Consider the following 14,113-nt stretch of genomic DNA (forward strand, 5'->3'; position numbering starts at 1 on the left):
ATACTCTGGAAATTTAATTAAAATTTATATCCCATATCCTTTATTCTAATCAAAAGCACCGAACTCTCTTTTCGGCAGCAGGTGACCAGTCACTTCCGCACCAAATGCCTAGCCCTCAGGTACCACTTTTCGTAAAATCCCAGTTAGATCACAGGCATTCTAATATTTTCAGGCGCTCTCCGGGCGATCGGTCGAACAGTCTTCATAAATGACCAGGTTTTCACCGTCTTGGATTTGAATGCGTCCTCGATCTCATCCAACGACCGACCCTTGGTCTCGGGCATATAGAAAGCACAGACCGCAGCCGTGATCAATGAACACCCACCAAAAAGAAAATAAGCCCCAAAGCTACTCTTGGATAGCAGAATTGGTGTGGTAAGAGCGACAAGGAAGTTTGTGGCCCAGTTGCTGCCGTGCGCTAGACTGGTAGCTGAGGCGCGGGTCCTTTGCGGTTGAATTTCGGCGGCATAAATCTTGATGCCGACAGCCCAGCTTAGGGAGAATATCACAGCGAAGATATAAATAGAGACAATGACGACCCAGCGCCCTGCCCCAGTTGAGCTGTGCACTGCTTTGCCTGCATAAAGTGCGCCCATTAGAAACATGGTGAGACTAATACCAACGCCGCCGTATATGACGCTATGCCGACGGCCCCATTTATCGGCCCAGATTAGGGCTGGAATGGTCACTGTGAAAATAACGAGGGCTGAGACACCGGACGCGAAGAAGCTGGCATCTGCCGATGCGAGCCCTGCTTGCTCGAAGAGTAGGGGAGCATACTATAAGGAAAATGGGTCAGCCTGTATATATCGGCCCATTGGTGGGGACAGTCAACTCACGTAAAGAACACCATCTATCCCGCTTAGCTGCTGCATTGCCATCAAAAACACAGCAAGAGCTGTACGTGACCGGACATCCTTGGAGAAAATATCAAACAGCTTATGTTTCATGGATCGGCTACCCTCTTGTACCGCTGTCACCGTGGTATCAATACTCGGCACATTGGTCACAGCAACTTCTTGAGAGACTGGGCCCTGAATGATGGATCCTCTGTCTTGTTCGATTTCACTTTTTTCTCGTTCTGCATGGCTAACGCCCAGCAGATCCCAGACCGCATTGGCCTCAGCTTTGCGGCCATGAATGGTGAGCCACCTTGGAGATGGAACGAGCCATGTGAGTGCAACCACGGAAAACACGACGGAAAGACAAGCCAGAATGAGAAATGGGGTCCGCCATGACATGGAGGATTGGATCCGAGCAGTGCCGTAACATGTGAAGAATCCAACTACAAGGCCTAGAGTAATCAGTAACTGCGGGCCAGTCGTCAACGTCCCCCTGACATTAGGAGGCGAAATCTCGCAAATATATCTATTCGAAGTCAGAAACGTGAAGGTGGGGTCAGGATACAGATCCAACATACACAACCAATGTACCCAAGTACAAGCCCTCTCCTATACCCTCAATGCAACGCCCGACGACAAACATGGAGACATGAGTAGCACCGGCTTCAAGTGCTGCACCAAGCCCGAATATCAGGGTTCCTATGCTAATCCCTTTGGGGCGCCCAAATTTGTCTGCTAAATATCCAGCAAAGAACGAGGAGAGGGCGGCAGGAATCAAGATCGAAGACACCAGCAGACCGTGTATCGTTGCAGACTGATTGCCGAACTTTTCAACAAACCCATCCATAACTGTCACTGGACCAATGATGCCAGTGTCCATACTGGTAGTCACACGAGCGTCAGAGACAAAAACAGCCTTGGTCCTGCGAAAGGAAGCACCTTACCCAAAAAGAAGACCACCGCACGAGCACAATATGCTGGCAAGAACATATCGAGGTGGTTTACGAAAGGACACCATCCTGCTGGTTGCCCTAACCAGTTCTCCTTAAATAAATCACGTAGCCGCACGCAGCAATCAACTTCTGAAATATTGACAATATTATCCAGAAATCCCAACAAGAAAATCACATACAACATCAAAAGATGAAATAGCGGGGGTTTCCCAGGACGATAAGAAATTTATACAAGCTCCCCCAAATCTAAACCCTTAGTTGCTTGGAGCTGGACCCTCCCCTCCCGATTTAACGCGACGGTTCCACTCATTGCCCCCCACCACGATGAAAAATCCAACTTTTCGATCCATCCAGACAAGCTGAGGACTGACGACTACGAGCCCTCGTTCGAGTCATAGTAGCCAGCGATTGCACCTTTAAATCGGCTCGGCAAATTCACCCAGGCCCCATTGGCGCCTTATTAGGAAATCGTTTCCCCTGGTGGGGAGAACGTGCCCTGTTACAGCCCTGTCGTGATGGACTAGTAGTCAGCCAGGGCCTTCTCAGAGCGGTAACTTAGCCGTAGGATTTATTTCCCTGTCAATTAGGAATCCTGAGAAGAACTGTCTCTCACTCTCGGTCACTCTCAGACCTTTGGGATCTGCGTTGTCGACTGTTCTGGGTTTTTATATCGCTCTCAACAGCTGTCCGCGCGAGCTCGTGGGACATCGTTGGCGGCTATATTCCCTGAAGCTGAAGCATGCTCAGTAGCCGTCCGGAAAAGATCTTAGTATATTTCATATTTCGATAAGGGCATTATAGCTCGGGAATTCTATTTAGGTGTATACATACCATCAAGTTAGTTAGGGCTACGATAGGGCAAGCATATGATGTATACCTTGAAACATGCACCAAGAGGAATATAATTTTCGTTTGAAACACCAGTTAGGAAAATAGGCTCTTTTATATTAACAAGCAATTGTCTATAGTCACGTATTCACAGGACCCTAGAACAATTGACTGTGCTCCGAGAAAATTACCTTAGTGCTATACGCTTGACCTCAGTACTAGGTATACTCTTGATCAGCCCGAGCGCGAAAATAAAGCATGCCACAGACGTACGATAGACAAGAGTATAAAAGGGTACTCGTAAGCATGACTGTATCCATCCCAATATCCCATATTATAACCAAGTCCTTCGTAAATGGCAGGCGTGTTTCATTCATAGGACAACAATCCGGACACGTTATTAACAAGCGAATAGGGCATAAACTAGAAGGCTACGAACCATCCGACAACATGAATCGAGATTTGTTGTACCAATGGATCAAGACGTCGTACAAGGTGAAAACCCAAGAACGAAAAAAAAAAAACTGTCATAGTGCACTGCACAATGCGCGTCATGTCACTCAGGCTACGGACCTTGCCTCTGCTTCAGTCGACTGCCTGCAGCGCCAACACCCGCACGGCGCAAGTATGGCGCAGTCGCCGGGAGTAGCTTAGTTGCATTGTTGAATTTTGGAACGGTCAAGGACTCCTCACTTGCACGCGCGTCGCTTGAGATGATGCCCGACGGGATATGAAGTTTCTATCCACGTCGCAACCCTGGGGAGCAGATGCAGACATGGGCCGGTCCGGTTGAGCTAGTTCTGGTGAAATGGATGCCATGTCACTGCTGTAGTTGGCTAGCTAGGACAACTCACCTGGAGCTCCTGTAACTGTGGAGCAGTACGGGCTTTGAATGTGAAATTTGTCTTAATTGATTGCAACACTCTGGCGTTGTCACCACGAAACGTAGAAACCCCTTCCTGACATATTTCGTTCTTACTTAGGGGTATCGTTCGAGTACCCTGCGACAGTCCAAAAATCGAAGTGAAACCATGTTTGTGGTAACTGGAGTAGGTGTTAGGGTACGATTAGCTACGCTGGGACGACAGCTTAGTACCTTACTACCTACTCTCATGGAGCACCTTCAGGAGTCCAGACAATCCCAATGCAATTGTCGATAGGAACTACTAATGTATCCGTTTTCAACGGTACCCACCAGTTTGCGGGGTTAGGCAACAATTTATTTCGAGGGTTTTCGACATTCTTTATTGTGCGGGAACCCTCTTGGGGCACATGGCCCACATCATATCATAAACCTAATGCAGGAAGGACAAGAATGATCAAGAAGAACCTTGAAAGCACAGGAGATGACTGCATTTCGGAACCGTTTATGGGTCTTGAGTGGGGAAAATATATGTATCAATTGCAAGGCATCAATCTAGCGGTGGGCTTTCTTTGACCGCAAGTTAAAGCGCACACCAGATGGCGTTGGGCTTCGACGCTACTTGCATCAAGACAAACCCCGGCGTTCGGTAGCATGGAACAGTACTCATGGTTTGTTGGAAGTGAAACCGATGGGCGAGCTTCGTTAAACAGTCCAGGTTCAAAGGCAAAGCGAATAGTAATGACTTTCTTCTTACATTCAGAGTGCGCCAGATGGAGAATCACGGCTTTGGGACAACTCCCGGCAAACATATCATCAGGCGGTATTGCACTATTTAAGCATAGAAATTGAGCAAAACCAATCATGGATATGGTGCAGTAAAATAAAGTTGGTTCAGACGGGTAAAGCCTCCGCGTTGAATGCTTGGGCCAACCAACGTTCCTCGATTGCAGGCATGGGGTTGGAGACGCATCGAGGTACCACAGTCGAAGTATATCGACAGGTTCCAGAATTGTCTCCTCTATTTCAGAAGTGACTCAGGGACTGTCAAACGGATTACTTGTAGCACTCAGTGCGAGTTCGACTAAGGGACTAGCCTGCGCTTTTCGCACTCTAAGCTGCGGCGACTGGCTGGGCACTGGGCAGGGTATCCCAGCATATTAATTTCGAGGGGGTCATTCATGGGGCCAGCCCCAAGCAGGCGGAAAGTGGCCCTCGTTGATTGGATTACTGAGCTTCGGGTCCTTCAATCGTGTCTCGGTCCATCCCATCACTCGCCCAGGGCACCGAGTATCGGAGCATCATCAGCTCCAGTTGATCGTCGGCTATTCCGCCAGCGACTGCCGTCCTTTCGACTGCTGGATGTTATCTGTGCGGGATTGGTTGGAAATTGGATCTTCAAGAAAAGGATGGAGACTGGGGTTGTGACTGCCGTCATCCGAGGGCGATATCGAAGCATCTGCGACTATCGATACCTCGCAGTCCACTTATCGATAAGTCCACCACGTCCATCCACTCATCCAGATCCAGCCCACAAACTCCAAGGATGGATGTCTCGGAGCGTGGGCTCTTTTTCGCATTTGCCAACACGACATTTAGCGCCTGCAGATTGTTCTTGACTGAAATGAAAAGGAGGCCCGCGTGCGATCATCACCACCGGAGCCAGGTATTCGCAATTGTACACCGCTTCTCTCCTCCCGCACCAATCAGCGACCCACAAGCCTCAGTCTGCGCTTCAACTCGCGCTGCAACCTCCAATCGCTGCGTCCGATGTGGCAAGCCATTGCATCAGTTTGTGATGAGACAATCATCTGCGCCCGCTCAACCACTTTTCGCCCCGAGGTCTGAAGCGCCAATACGCCCAACGCAATGCCTGGATCCGTCCTCAGGACCTGACCAAGCAGATTAGCAAATCGTGGATTTCGTGCCTTGCAACTGTGCCACCTTTTACCCAGTGAAGGGCAGTGAATAAAGCTGCTCAACGAGGACAAGCAAGCGGGAAATTTCCACCGGGTTTCCCCTCACTGATTGACCCAAAGAGGAATGATGATTACGCATCGGAGATGCTTGTCGCGAACCTTTGGGTCGCGCGTGGCAATCCCTAAATGCTGACTTTGTGGTACGCCCATTTGTTGAGGGCTTCGGTGGTTGGCTGCGATCCTCAGGAGTCAGCACAAGGCTCTCCGCACGCCCCCTTCAATTATCAAGCAGGTTACCTCTGTGCAAGGTGAGAATACTCGCATCCTTCTGACCCAGGCCCTCCATACTCTCGTACATAGTTACATTTGGTGGCTCGGGCCTGATCCGCCGTGACATCTTTTTTTACATCGTCCCCACTCGCTACTGCAGAAACACTTGCAGCGGCCACGCTCTCGACCAGCGCACCCAGCAAGAACCCCCCCCCTTTATCCCCAGAGGAGTATCACAAATCTGACCACAACGATAATTAACGGGCTGCTGAACATGTTAGGGTACCAACCTCACGATCTTACAAGGGCTCCTTGAACCTTCTCTCACAGAAAAACGACGATAAGGAGCTGGGAGATCTACTCCATGATCCCTGTCTAGACCTGGATACCTGAAGGAAGAGTCACCACTCTATCCCCAATAAAGTAATGCATTAGCACCAAAGCTCCTGGCCACCACTAGCAGCCCTTAGCCGAATCACAATCGACCGCGCCGAGAGACTCGGTTCTTGATCCATCGAGAACCCAATGATCGGCTGGAGGGTTGACATAGCAAGACAGCTCATCAGCCTGTGCTTTCAGGGAGCAGGCCCATCCAACAGACGGCGCCCTGCAGCGCACTGATCATGGTTTTTTGGCTGTTATATCCTTCGTAAAATGCATTGATAGGGTTGTCTTTCCACGACAGCTGTCAATTCGTAGACCATGGGGAAGACGAAGTCATAGTGTCTCGCTTTTTTTTTTCCTTTTTTTTATTTTTTTTTTATTTCCGTCTTCGCGTTAAAGCACACGAGATCATGTATGGGCAAAGAGTCTGGAGTATACTCGTAGACTGATGACAAGCGAAACTACTGGGATTGGATACCTAGATACCCGTACTTTTCTAGATGATCTGACAGTGAGCTTGTGAATAAAATTCACAATACGGTAAAACAGGGTCAGTATACATGTAAAAGAAATAAAAGATGAGGAGGGAAAAAAAAGAAGAAAAGAAAAGAAAAGAAAATAGCTGGTATCCAGGAACAGAAAATAGGGCTTTGACCAGGGCGCTGGAACTGATCCCTAAGATTGAGGATGGTCAGGGCGAGCACTGCCTAAACGAGCGGGAATCGAGTCACTCTCAACTCCCCGCTCACTGTCCCAGCCGCCGCCCACTTCGTTCATTTTCCCCTCTCGCCCTTCTTTCTCTGCTTCTCCTTCCCTTCTTTTGAGCACATGCGACCTGTATAACATTCGTCTTTTCTTCCTCATTGTCGTATCCTCCATATACTTCCCTTGTATCTGTTCATTCGTTTATTGTGTTCTCTCCCGCGGCTCTCGACACGAGCGAGAGCGCGTCTCGGGACAAAGCCAACGCCGTGATTAAAACACCGTCCGCTGAGATCTCCGCATTTTTCAAGAACACTGGCAAAGTGCGTGAACAGCGCCCGATTCCGCGTCCAGACAGTCCTTACTTGCGCGATTCGAATGAACATCGACCGTCCAAGGTCTCCCTCCCGTCCCTGAAACTCAAACTATCGAGACGTTCATTGTGGGTGAGTCGCTGCTCTTTTCCGTGTTTCGCTTCGCCAAATCACCCCTCCGCCCCTCTTAAGCGTCAACTCCTTACATGAGTCGCTATCAGAGAGAGAGCACACCGCCAACATTTCGCTTCTGTACTTTAATCCCATCTCCCCGGTCTGCTCGTCGTTGTTGCAGTCCAAGCCCTCTCCTCACCTTCCTTCGGATGCTTTCTCCATTGTTTGTAAGGTATCATGGCATAGCTGACCTCTGCCTCGCCTTGGCCCCTGAGTTTATTAGTCCTGTGATATCTCTCGTCCCCCAATTGCCCGCCCATCATGGCCTTCAAGAACGGACTAAGTGAACGTCTCGATGAGCTCCGATTTCCCTCTCCGCGCTCGCCCCCGTCAGAGACTCCTTTTCCTGGTTACTCTTCACTTTCACCCGGCCATTCAAGTTTCGTTTCAGCGTTTCCGAGACCTACAGGCGAAGTTCGTGCGAACCTTCAACGCCGCTTTACAACAGACGCAAGCAAGCTATCTTCTTGGAGCTATGTGAACAATGTCCAACCCGCTCCTGCTCCTCAGATACCCGATCCGCTAGATCTACTCTCATCAGTAAGCTCGGTACCCCAGATCTCCTATATGCCCCATACTCCGCCCTGCAGGTTCACATGGCTATGTGACCTACCTCACGCTCGTGCTCGACACCCACACATCCTATTGTGAGGACTATTGTCCGCAATTGGATTGTAACCTCTAATGTCCTATTCATCCCATTCACCGCTTCCTATTGTCATCAACCTACCTTGGTGTTACCCTTCAATCACCCCTCTTTTCTCACTTATAGCATCATTTCCCCCTCACCTGCTCATCATACTCTTATTATTTGCCTTATAATTTTGATTGCCTGACATTTGAATTGTCGCTCATTCTTTCGCAGTTTGAAAAGAAACGCCAGCATATTGAATATATGCGAGAACAGAAGCGAAGATTTGAAGAAGACATGAAACTTCTTGACTTGCAACACGAGAGAGAGCAGTTGGAGATGAATCAGCTTGCCAAAGATCTTGCTAAAGCAGGGATTTCTGGTCCCTCCAGCGAGCCTACGACTCCCCCAGAGTCTCGCGAGAACGGCTTTCCAGGTGCCTTCTCTCGGCCTACTCGCTTTTCAACTTCCAGTGTTACCTCATCTCCTGGGTTCTTCAACGTTTTCGCGTCTTCAGTTACCAGTCCTCCAAGTCAAATGAATCACGACTCAGCCCAGACCACACCCAACCGCTTCGCTGTTCATTCAGTCCCCGGGTCTCGCAGGAACTCTGAGAAAGAGGACTTTGGAAACGAGCCTACATCCCCATTCCGCCCTGGGCCTTCGTAAGTAACCATCCCCGTTGTTGATTAGTTTCCAGTTGTGCTCTCTTCCGATTCTTCTTCTGCTTCACTTCATGCCACAATAGCTTGGGCAAAAGGCCAGTTGCTTGGCTTCATTCACTTGAAGCGTTTAGATCCATCAAAATCTCTATCAGGGTCAATAGCTTGTGTTACTGACTATTGTCCTTGCTAGTATTCACCGCTATTCTATGCCCTCGTCGGGCTTGGGCTCTCAAATTCGTCCTGGCAACTCTGGATTCAACAATTCTTCTACCTTGGATACGTTCAACGCAGCCAAGTACTTGCTCCACAACAACGACGACGATCGATCCACTTTAAAGGAAGAAGATAGGATTCCAACCCCGGACATCAAGAGCTACCTCAAGTTGACTGAAACGGACGATAAATTCCCAACCCTATCTCGTAGCAACGGCTCAAGCTTGGTAGGTTACATGGTCTCTCTTACCATGGCTTCTTTGTCCCTCCGTCGCTAACCAATCGCTTTCAGCTCTCAGCAAATTCGGACGCCTTGGACCTGGCGAACTCTAAGACTCCCAACCCAGAAACCTGGAATACTCACAATCGTCATCGTTCTTCGCACCAAAGCATGCCGCAAAACGCCCTCAACATGTTTCGTCTCGGCCATATTGGCGGCTCGCCCGAAGAATCACACGTTGCTCAACCAAATGGATCTAGACATGCTGCAAGACACTCACTCGAAGCAAACGTGTTGTATGCCGCAGAGCATAACCACGAGGCTACCACGCCCACCGCAGCAAACCGTCCGGCTCCCCTACAATCATCCTACTCAACTAATGATTTGCCTACTGTTAAGGACGATGGGTTCAACCCCGCAATTACTCCCCCAAATACTCACGCAGAAAAGTTCCACAAGCACAACGCGAGTCTTGGCCGAATCCCACCTAACGCTGTGACCCCTCGCCAGAAGGACTCTCCAGAGCGTGAGGAGGTGAAGCCAAACCAGTCCAGGCACCAGCCAACCATGTTACAGCCGAACGCTACGCCGTTCGGACCACAACTAGGCGCTGCAACATCCGGTAACACAGCAGTGCCACAGACCTCCCTAGCCGGTTTCCAGCCACCGTTTTACGGCTACGGGGCCCAGGCCTATATGGGGGCGCCTATGCAGGTCAATGGTCAATACAACCCGTCGCCTTCATTTGCGGGTGGTTATCCATCCTACGGAAACTACCGCCTGGGAGATAACTCGACCAAGCCCGTGGGATCTCGTAGAAATACTGAAGGAGACTCATCCCAACTTTCCCGCTTTACCAATTACCCCATTGAACACTACCGTGGCGAAATATACGGTCTTTGCAAAGACCAGCACGGCTGCCGATATTTGCAGAGGAAGCTTGAGGAACGCAACGCCGAACATGTCCAAATGATCTTCGACGAAACCCAGTTGCATGTCGTCGAACTTATGACCGGTTTGTTTCCCTTCGCGTATCTCTTCGCGTATCTCCAGTTTAACTAACTTTCCATCCTCAAAAATCTAGATCCTTTCGGCAACTATCTATGCCAGAAACTTCTTGAATACTCCAACGACGAACAACGCACAGCTTTGATCAACAGCGCCGCGCACCAACTCGTCAAGATTGCGTTGAACCAACATGGTACCAGAGCTCTTCAAAAGATGATTGAGTTCATCTCTACCCCTGAGCAGACGCAAACAGTCATCCATGCACTAAAGGATCATGTTGTGGAGCTGGTCCAGGATTTGAATGGTAACCATGTCATCCAGAAGTGCCTCAATCGTCTTTCTGCAGATGACTCCCAATTCATCTATGATGCTGTCGGTGCCAACTGCGTGGTGGTTGGTACTCATCGACACGGTTGCTGCGTCCTTCAGCGCTGCATAGATCATGCATCCGGAGAACAGAGAGCCCGTTTAATCGCTCAGATAACCTCCAACGCATTTGCGCTCGTTCAAGATCCGTTCGGCAATTACGTTGTACAGTATATCCTTGATCTGTCCGAAGCCCACTTCACAGAGCCTCTTTGCCAGGCGTTCCGTGGAAATATTCCCGCTCTTTCCAAGCAAAAATTTAGCTCGAACGTGATCGAGAAGTGCCTGCGCACGGCCGAGATGCCGGTACGCTGCCTAATGATTGATGAAATGCTGTCGGGAGTTGAGCTGGAGAAAATGCTACGTGACTCATTCGCAAACTACGTGGTGCAGACCGCCATGGACTTTGCCGACCAAGAAACTCGGACCCGCATTGTTGAATCCGTGCGCCCTATCCTACCTTCCATCCGCCAAACGCCTCATGGACGCCGCATTGCTGGTAAAATGATGGCAGTTGAGACCTCTGGAAGAAGCAGCGCTGCAACGAGCGGCCAGGTCACACCCAATGAAATGAACTCCGCACAGCTTCCAGGACCTTTGCAGACACCTCAGAAGTCCTTCATGTACCAACATAACCCATTTCCTGTTTCTGCCGGAGGCGCACAATTTGGAAACCAGAGCTATGTTCCTGGGACTGGCACCGGCTCCTCGAACACACCATCTGGAGCTAGTGAAAACTCCTCTGGTATCTATAGTGCTTCCTCCGTCCCGCAACAGAACGGCAATCTTGGAGCCCAGAATCAGGTGTATGCTTCATACTTCTGATCGGTCCCCAACCGCCCAGGATTGACTAGTTCTTGCCTCTTGAACTGTACTCATACTGATTATGATGCTACGATCTTTCACGACTTAACGGCTACCCTTTGACACGCTGTCAACGCGAATGGGTAATGATACTATAGCAAGACCTATATCTTTAATGCAATCCGATTGCATTTTCTGGGCCATTTCTTGACGGATACGATGCAACCACCCAGTGCCAGCATCATCCTACTCTGTCTTGTATTTTTTTTTCGCTTTTTTTTCGAACGCTTGGATTCTTCGTTCACGTCTAACGCCGACAATAACGCTTGAATAGTTCTTCGCATCTTTTGTTTTCTGGTCTAGCTTCCTCTTTGCTAGAGAAGTGTCGTCTTTTGGCACTCGCTCAATGAAAGCGACGTCTAGACATGCTGTTCTTTGCCCGGGATCTGGCCTTGTGATCTCTGCCGCTGAGTCCACGATCCAAGCCCCCAGTCTCTGAATCATCTTTTTCTATGCTCACGAGGATGAACCGCATATCATTTCTGATACCATCTTTCCCGTTTTGAAACCTCAGAACATGCGGTAGAATAGATGTATCCATATCTACAGGCAGCCAAGATGTCTCGTATCTATTTCGTTTGTCATGTATTTTCTCTCTTTTCCATTTATGTACCATCTAGCCTTAGCGGTAGAATCAAATATGTTGCAACATAAATTGCAGTGCGTTCAATTCGCAAATTTTAGTATAAAGAATATACAACCAACCTACTATGTAACCTAAGCTTAGGGACGAGCTCCGCCGTCATCTTGGCTTATCGCTATCACCACGTGACCCCATCATATGTTTACTGGTTCCGCGTGTGGCTCCGATCAAACTCCTGGAAGACCTCTAATTTCTTCTTAAGTCAGCTTCACATTCTCCGGCGACAAATTTTGCGAATTAAATGCTAGTGTGAATTGTCTCCTATGTTGCCGGTCGAGGTTTCCAGATCTCTAAGCCCACAATGGCCTTGCCGGGAGGTTCAATCGAGGCAGCTCGCAAGCCTACTTGCAGTAAGAACTCCAAACCCCGTGGTCTCAGCAAGTTTATCTTGATCGCATCGTTAACAATAATCTATATATCTAGTCCGGAGTTTCTAGCCCATCTACTATCGTGGTCCACGGAATATCCGCCACCTGCAAGTCAACAATTGTCAGTAACGTCCTTGCCCGACTCGAAGTACCGCACGCCATCGTTCGGAGCCCTGAATGCATCACGGGGCGGCATTTATTGACAAAGATATTGTGGGCCATCCTGGAAGCCCTTGGACGGAAAGATGAGTGGGAACGATTCGGGAAAGGAAGATGCGAACACGTCGGTTCCCTTGCGGTTCTGCTTGGCGAATGCCTTGTTTCGAGCCCTGGACAGGCAATTGGAAAGTTCGTTTTGGTTTTGGATGGGATTGATAAACAGCGAGAGGCGCCGCCGACACTATTATCTGCGCTTGCAAGGTTGGGTGAAATTGTAAGTGATGGAGTGGTTTTACGTCTTCTGATAATGAGTAGTTGGTTCAGTACTGACTTGTGATGCGAACAGATACCATCCCTCTCTGTCGTTTTAATTCTCAGCTCTACACCACGCCCACTATTCCTACAATCCTCAGGTGTTCCACACATTAGCTTTCCTCCGTATACCCGCAAGGAGTCGATTGCTATCATTTTGGCTGCTGGCGCACCGGCTGTGCTTAGCCTACCTACAGAAACGTCAGTGCGATTGTACCCTCAATTCGTCTCTGCCGTCTACGATTCTTTGGTCGGACCAACTGCGAGCTCCATACCGGTATTTAGGAAGATATGCGAAAAGCTGTGGCCTCAGTTCGTTTCTCCAATAACTAACGGTGAAACTCCGCCTGGTGGAAACGAAGCATGGGATTTCTCTCGACTTCTCGTGAAAAGCCGTTCCCTGTTCAGACTGCAGGGCGAGGACGCTTTAGTCCACCGTATTGTTACGGAAGATGCGCTGCCATCCACCACAGATGGCTCACTCTTCAAGCCGTCATCGCTACTATCCGCCGTCTCAGCACCTTCGCCTCTCCCTACCTTGCCCTACTTCGCTACCCTCGTCCTAACATCCGCATACCTAGCCTCCCATACTCCACAACGATTGGACACAATCTTCTTCTCCAAATTCTCGTCTTCGTCTTTGTCTGCGCGAAACAAACGTGCTCACCACAGGCGCCGTCTAAAGGTCCTCTCACAGGCGCAAGCAGCAGAAGACCGAGAAGCCAGCCAAGCGTCAAAACCAAGCAGACGAGGCAAAGGCAAGAGAACAAAGACTCGCATCACCAAATCCATCCTTGAAAACGCCTTCGCTACCACCTCTGCAACAACCTCCGCTGCAGGTGGTGGCCCCGGTATTACCGGGCCATCAACCATTCTAACTGCCCGTCCATTCCCTCTCGAACGACTTCTCGCAATCTATCATGCCATTGACCCTAACCCACCCGCCAACTCGCTACGTGTCGCCGCCATTTCTGACGCGATCTACGCCGAACTCGCCACGCTACGTCGTTTACGACTAGTCGTGCCCGCCGCAGGACGTGCCAGCGGTAGTCGCATGGGTCTTGGTTCAGCAGGGGTCAACAGTGGGAATACCACAGCCGACGTCGGCGAGAAGTGGTGCGTGAATGTCTCCGGCGACTGGGTTGGAGAGATGGCCAAGGGAATTGGAGTCGAGGTTGGGGAATGGCTAGCTGGTGGGCTGGATTAAGCGGTCTTCTAATAATTTACATTTTACTTTTTCTTACGAATTTGCTTGCTTTTTTTCCTTTTTGTGGAATTTTAGAATGATGTATCCATAGCATACCCGGCGTTAGAAGTTGGAAAAAGAAGACGAAGAACACCTGCAAGGCTTGAATGACAGTAGCAATGCCAATATCAAAAGCAGTAGCAATAGCAATAACAATAACGTATCTCATA

The 14,113-nt window shown here is 49.5% G+C and overlaps 3 protein-coding genes across 3 annotated transcripts; 2 read left to right on the forward strand and 1 right to left on the reverse strand.

Annotated features, from left to right (window-relative positions):
- Nucleotides 1-143: 143 nt before the first annotated feature.
- On the reverse strand, nt 144-1,722 carry APUU_11788A (putative MFS sugar transporter; the record flags this gene model as incomplete). The annotated part of the gene is made up of 3 exons (XM_041697916.1): nt 144-779; nt 840-1,368; nt 1,421-1,722. The coding sequence occupies 3 exons, from the start codon at nt 1,720-1,722 to the stop codon at nt 144-146; spliced, it is 1,467 nt and encodes a 488-aa protein (XP_041551154.1).
- A 5,787-nt stretch (nt 1,723-7,509) lies between these two features.
- On the forward strand, nt 7,510-11,176 carry APUU_11789S (putative RNA-binding protein; the record flags this gene model as incomplete). The annotated part of the gene is made up of 5 exons (XM_041697917.1): nt 7,510-7,788; nt 8,114-8,544; nt 8,735-8,984; nt 9,050-9,992; nt 10,062-11,176. The coding sequence occupies 5 exons, from the start codon at nt 7,510-7,512 to the stop codon at nt 11,174-11,176; spliced, it is 3,018 nt and encodes a 1,005-aa protein (XP_041551155.1).
- Nucleotides 11,177-12,121: 945 nt separating this feature from the next.
- On the forward strand, nt 12,122-13,904 carry APUU_11790S (origin of replication complex subunit 5 family protein; the record flags this gene model as incomplete). Its single annotated transcript, XM_041697919.1, has 3 exons — nt 12,122-12,208; nt 12,282-12,659; nt 12,732-13,904. The coding sequence occupies 3 exons, from the start codon at nt 12,122-12,124 to the stop codon at nt 13,902-13,904; spliced, it is 1,638 nt and encodes a 545-aa protein (XP_041551156.1).
- Nucleotides 13,905-14,113: the final 209 nt, after the last annotated feature.

This window comes from Aspergillus puulaauensis, chromosome 1, assembly GCF_016861865.1.
Source record: "Aspergillus puulaauensis MK2 DNA, chromosome 1, nearly complete sequence".
Classification (NCBI taxonomy): domain Eukaryota; kingdom Fungi; phylum Ascomycota; class Eurotiomycetes; order Eurotiales; family Aspergillaceae; genus Aspergillus; species Aspergillus puulaauensis.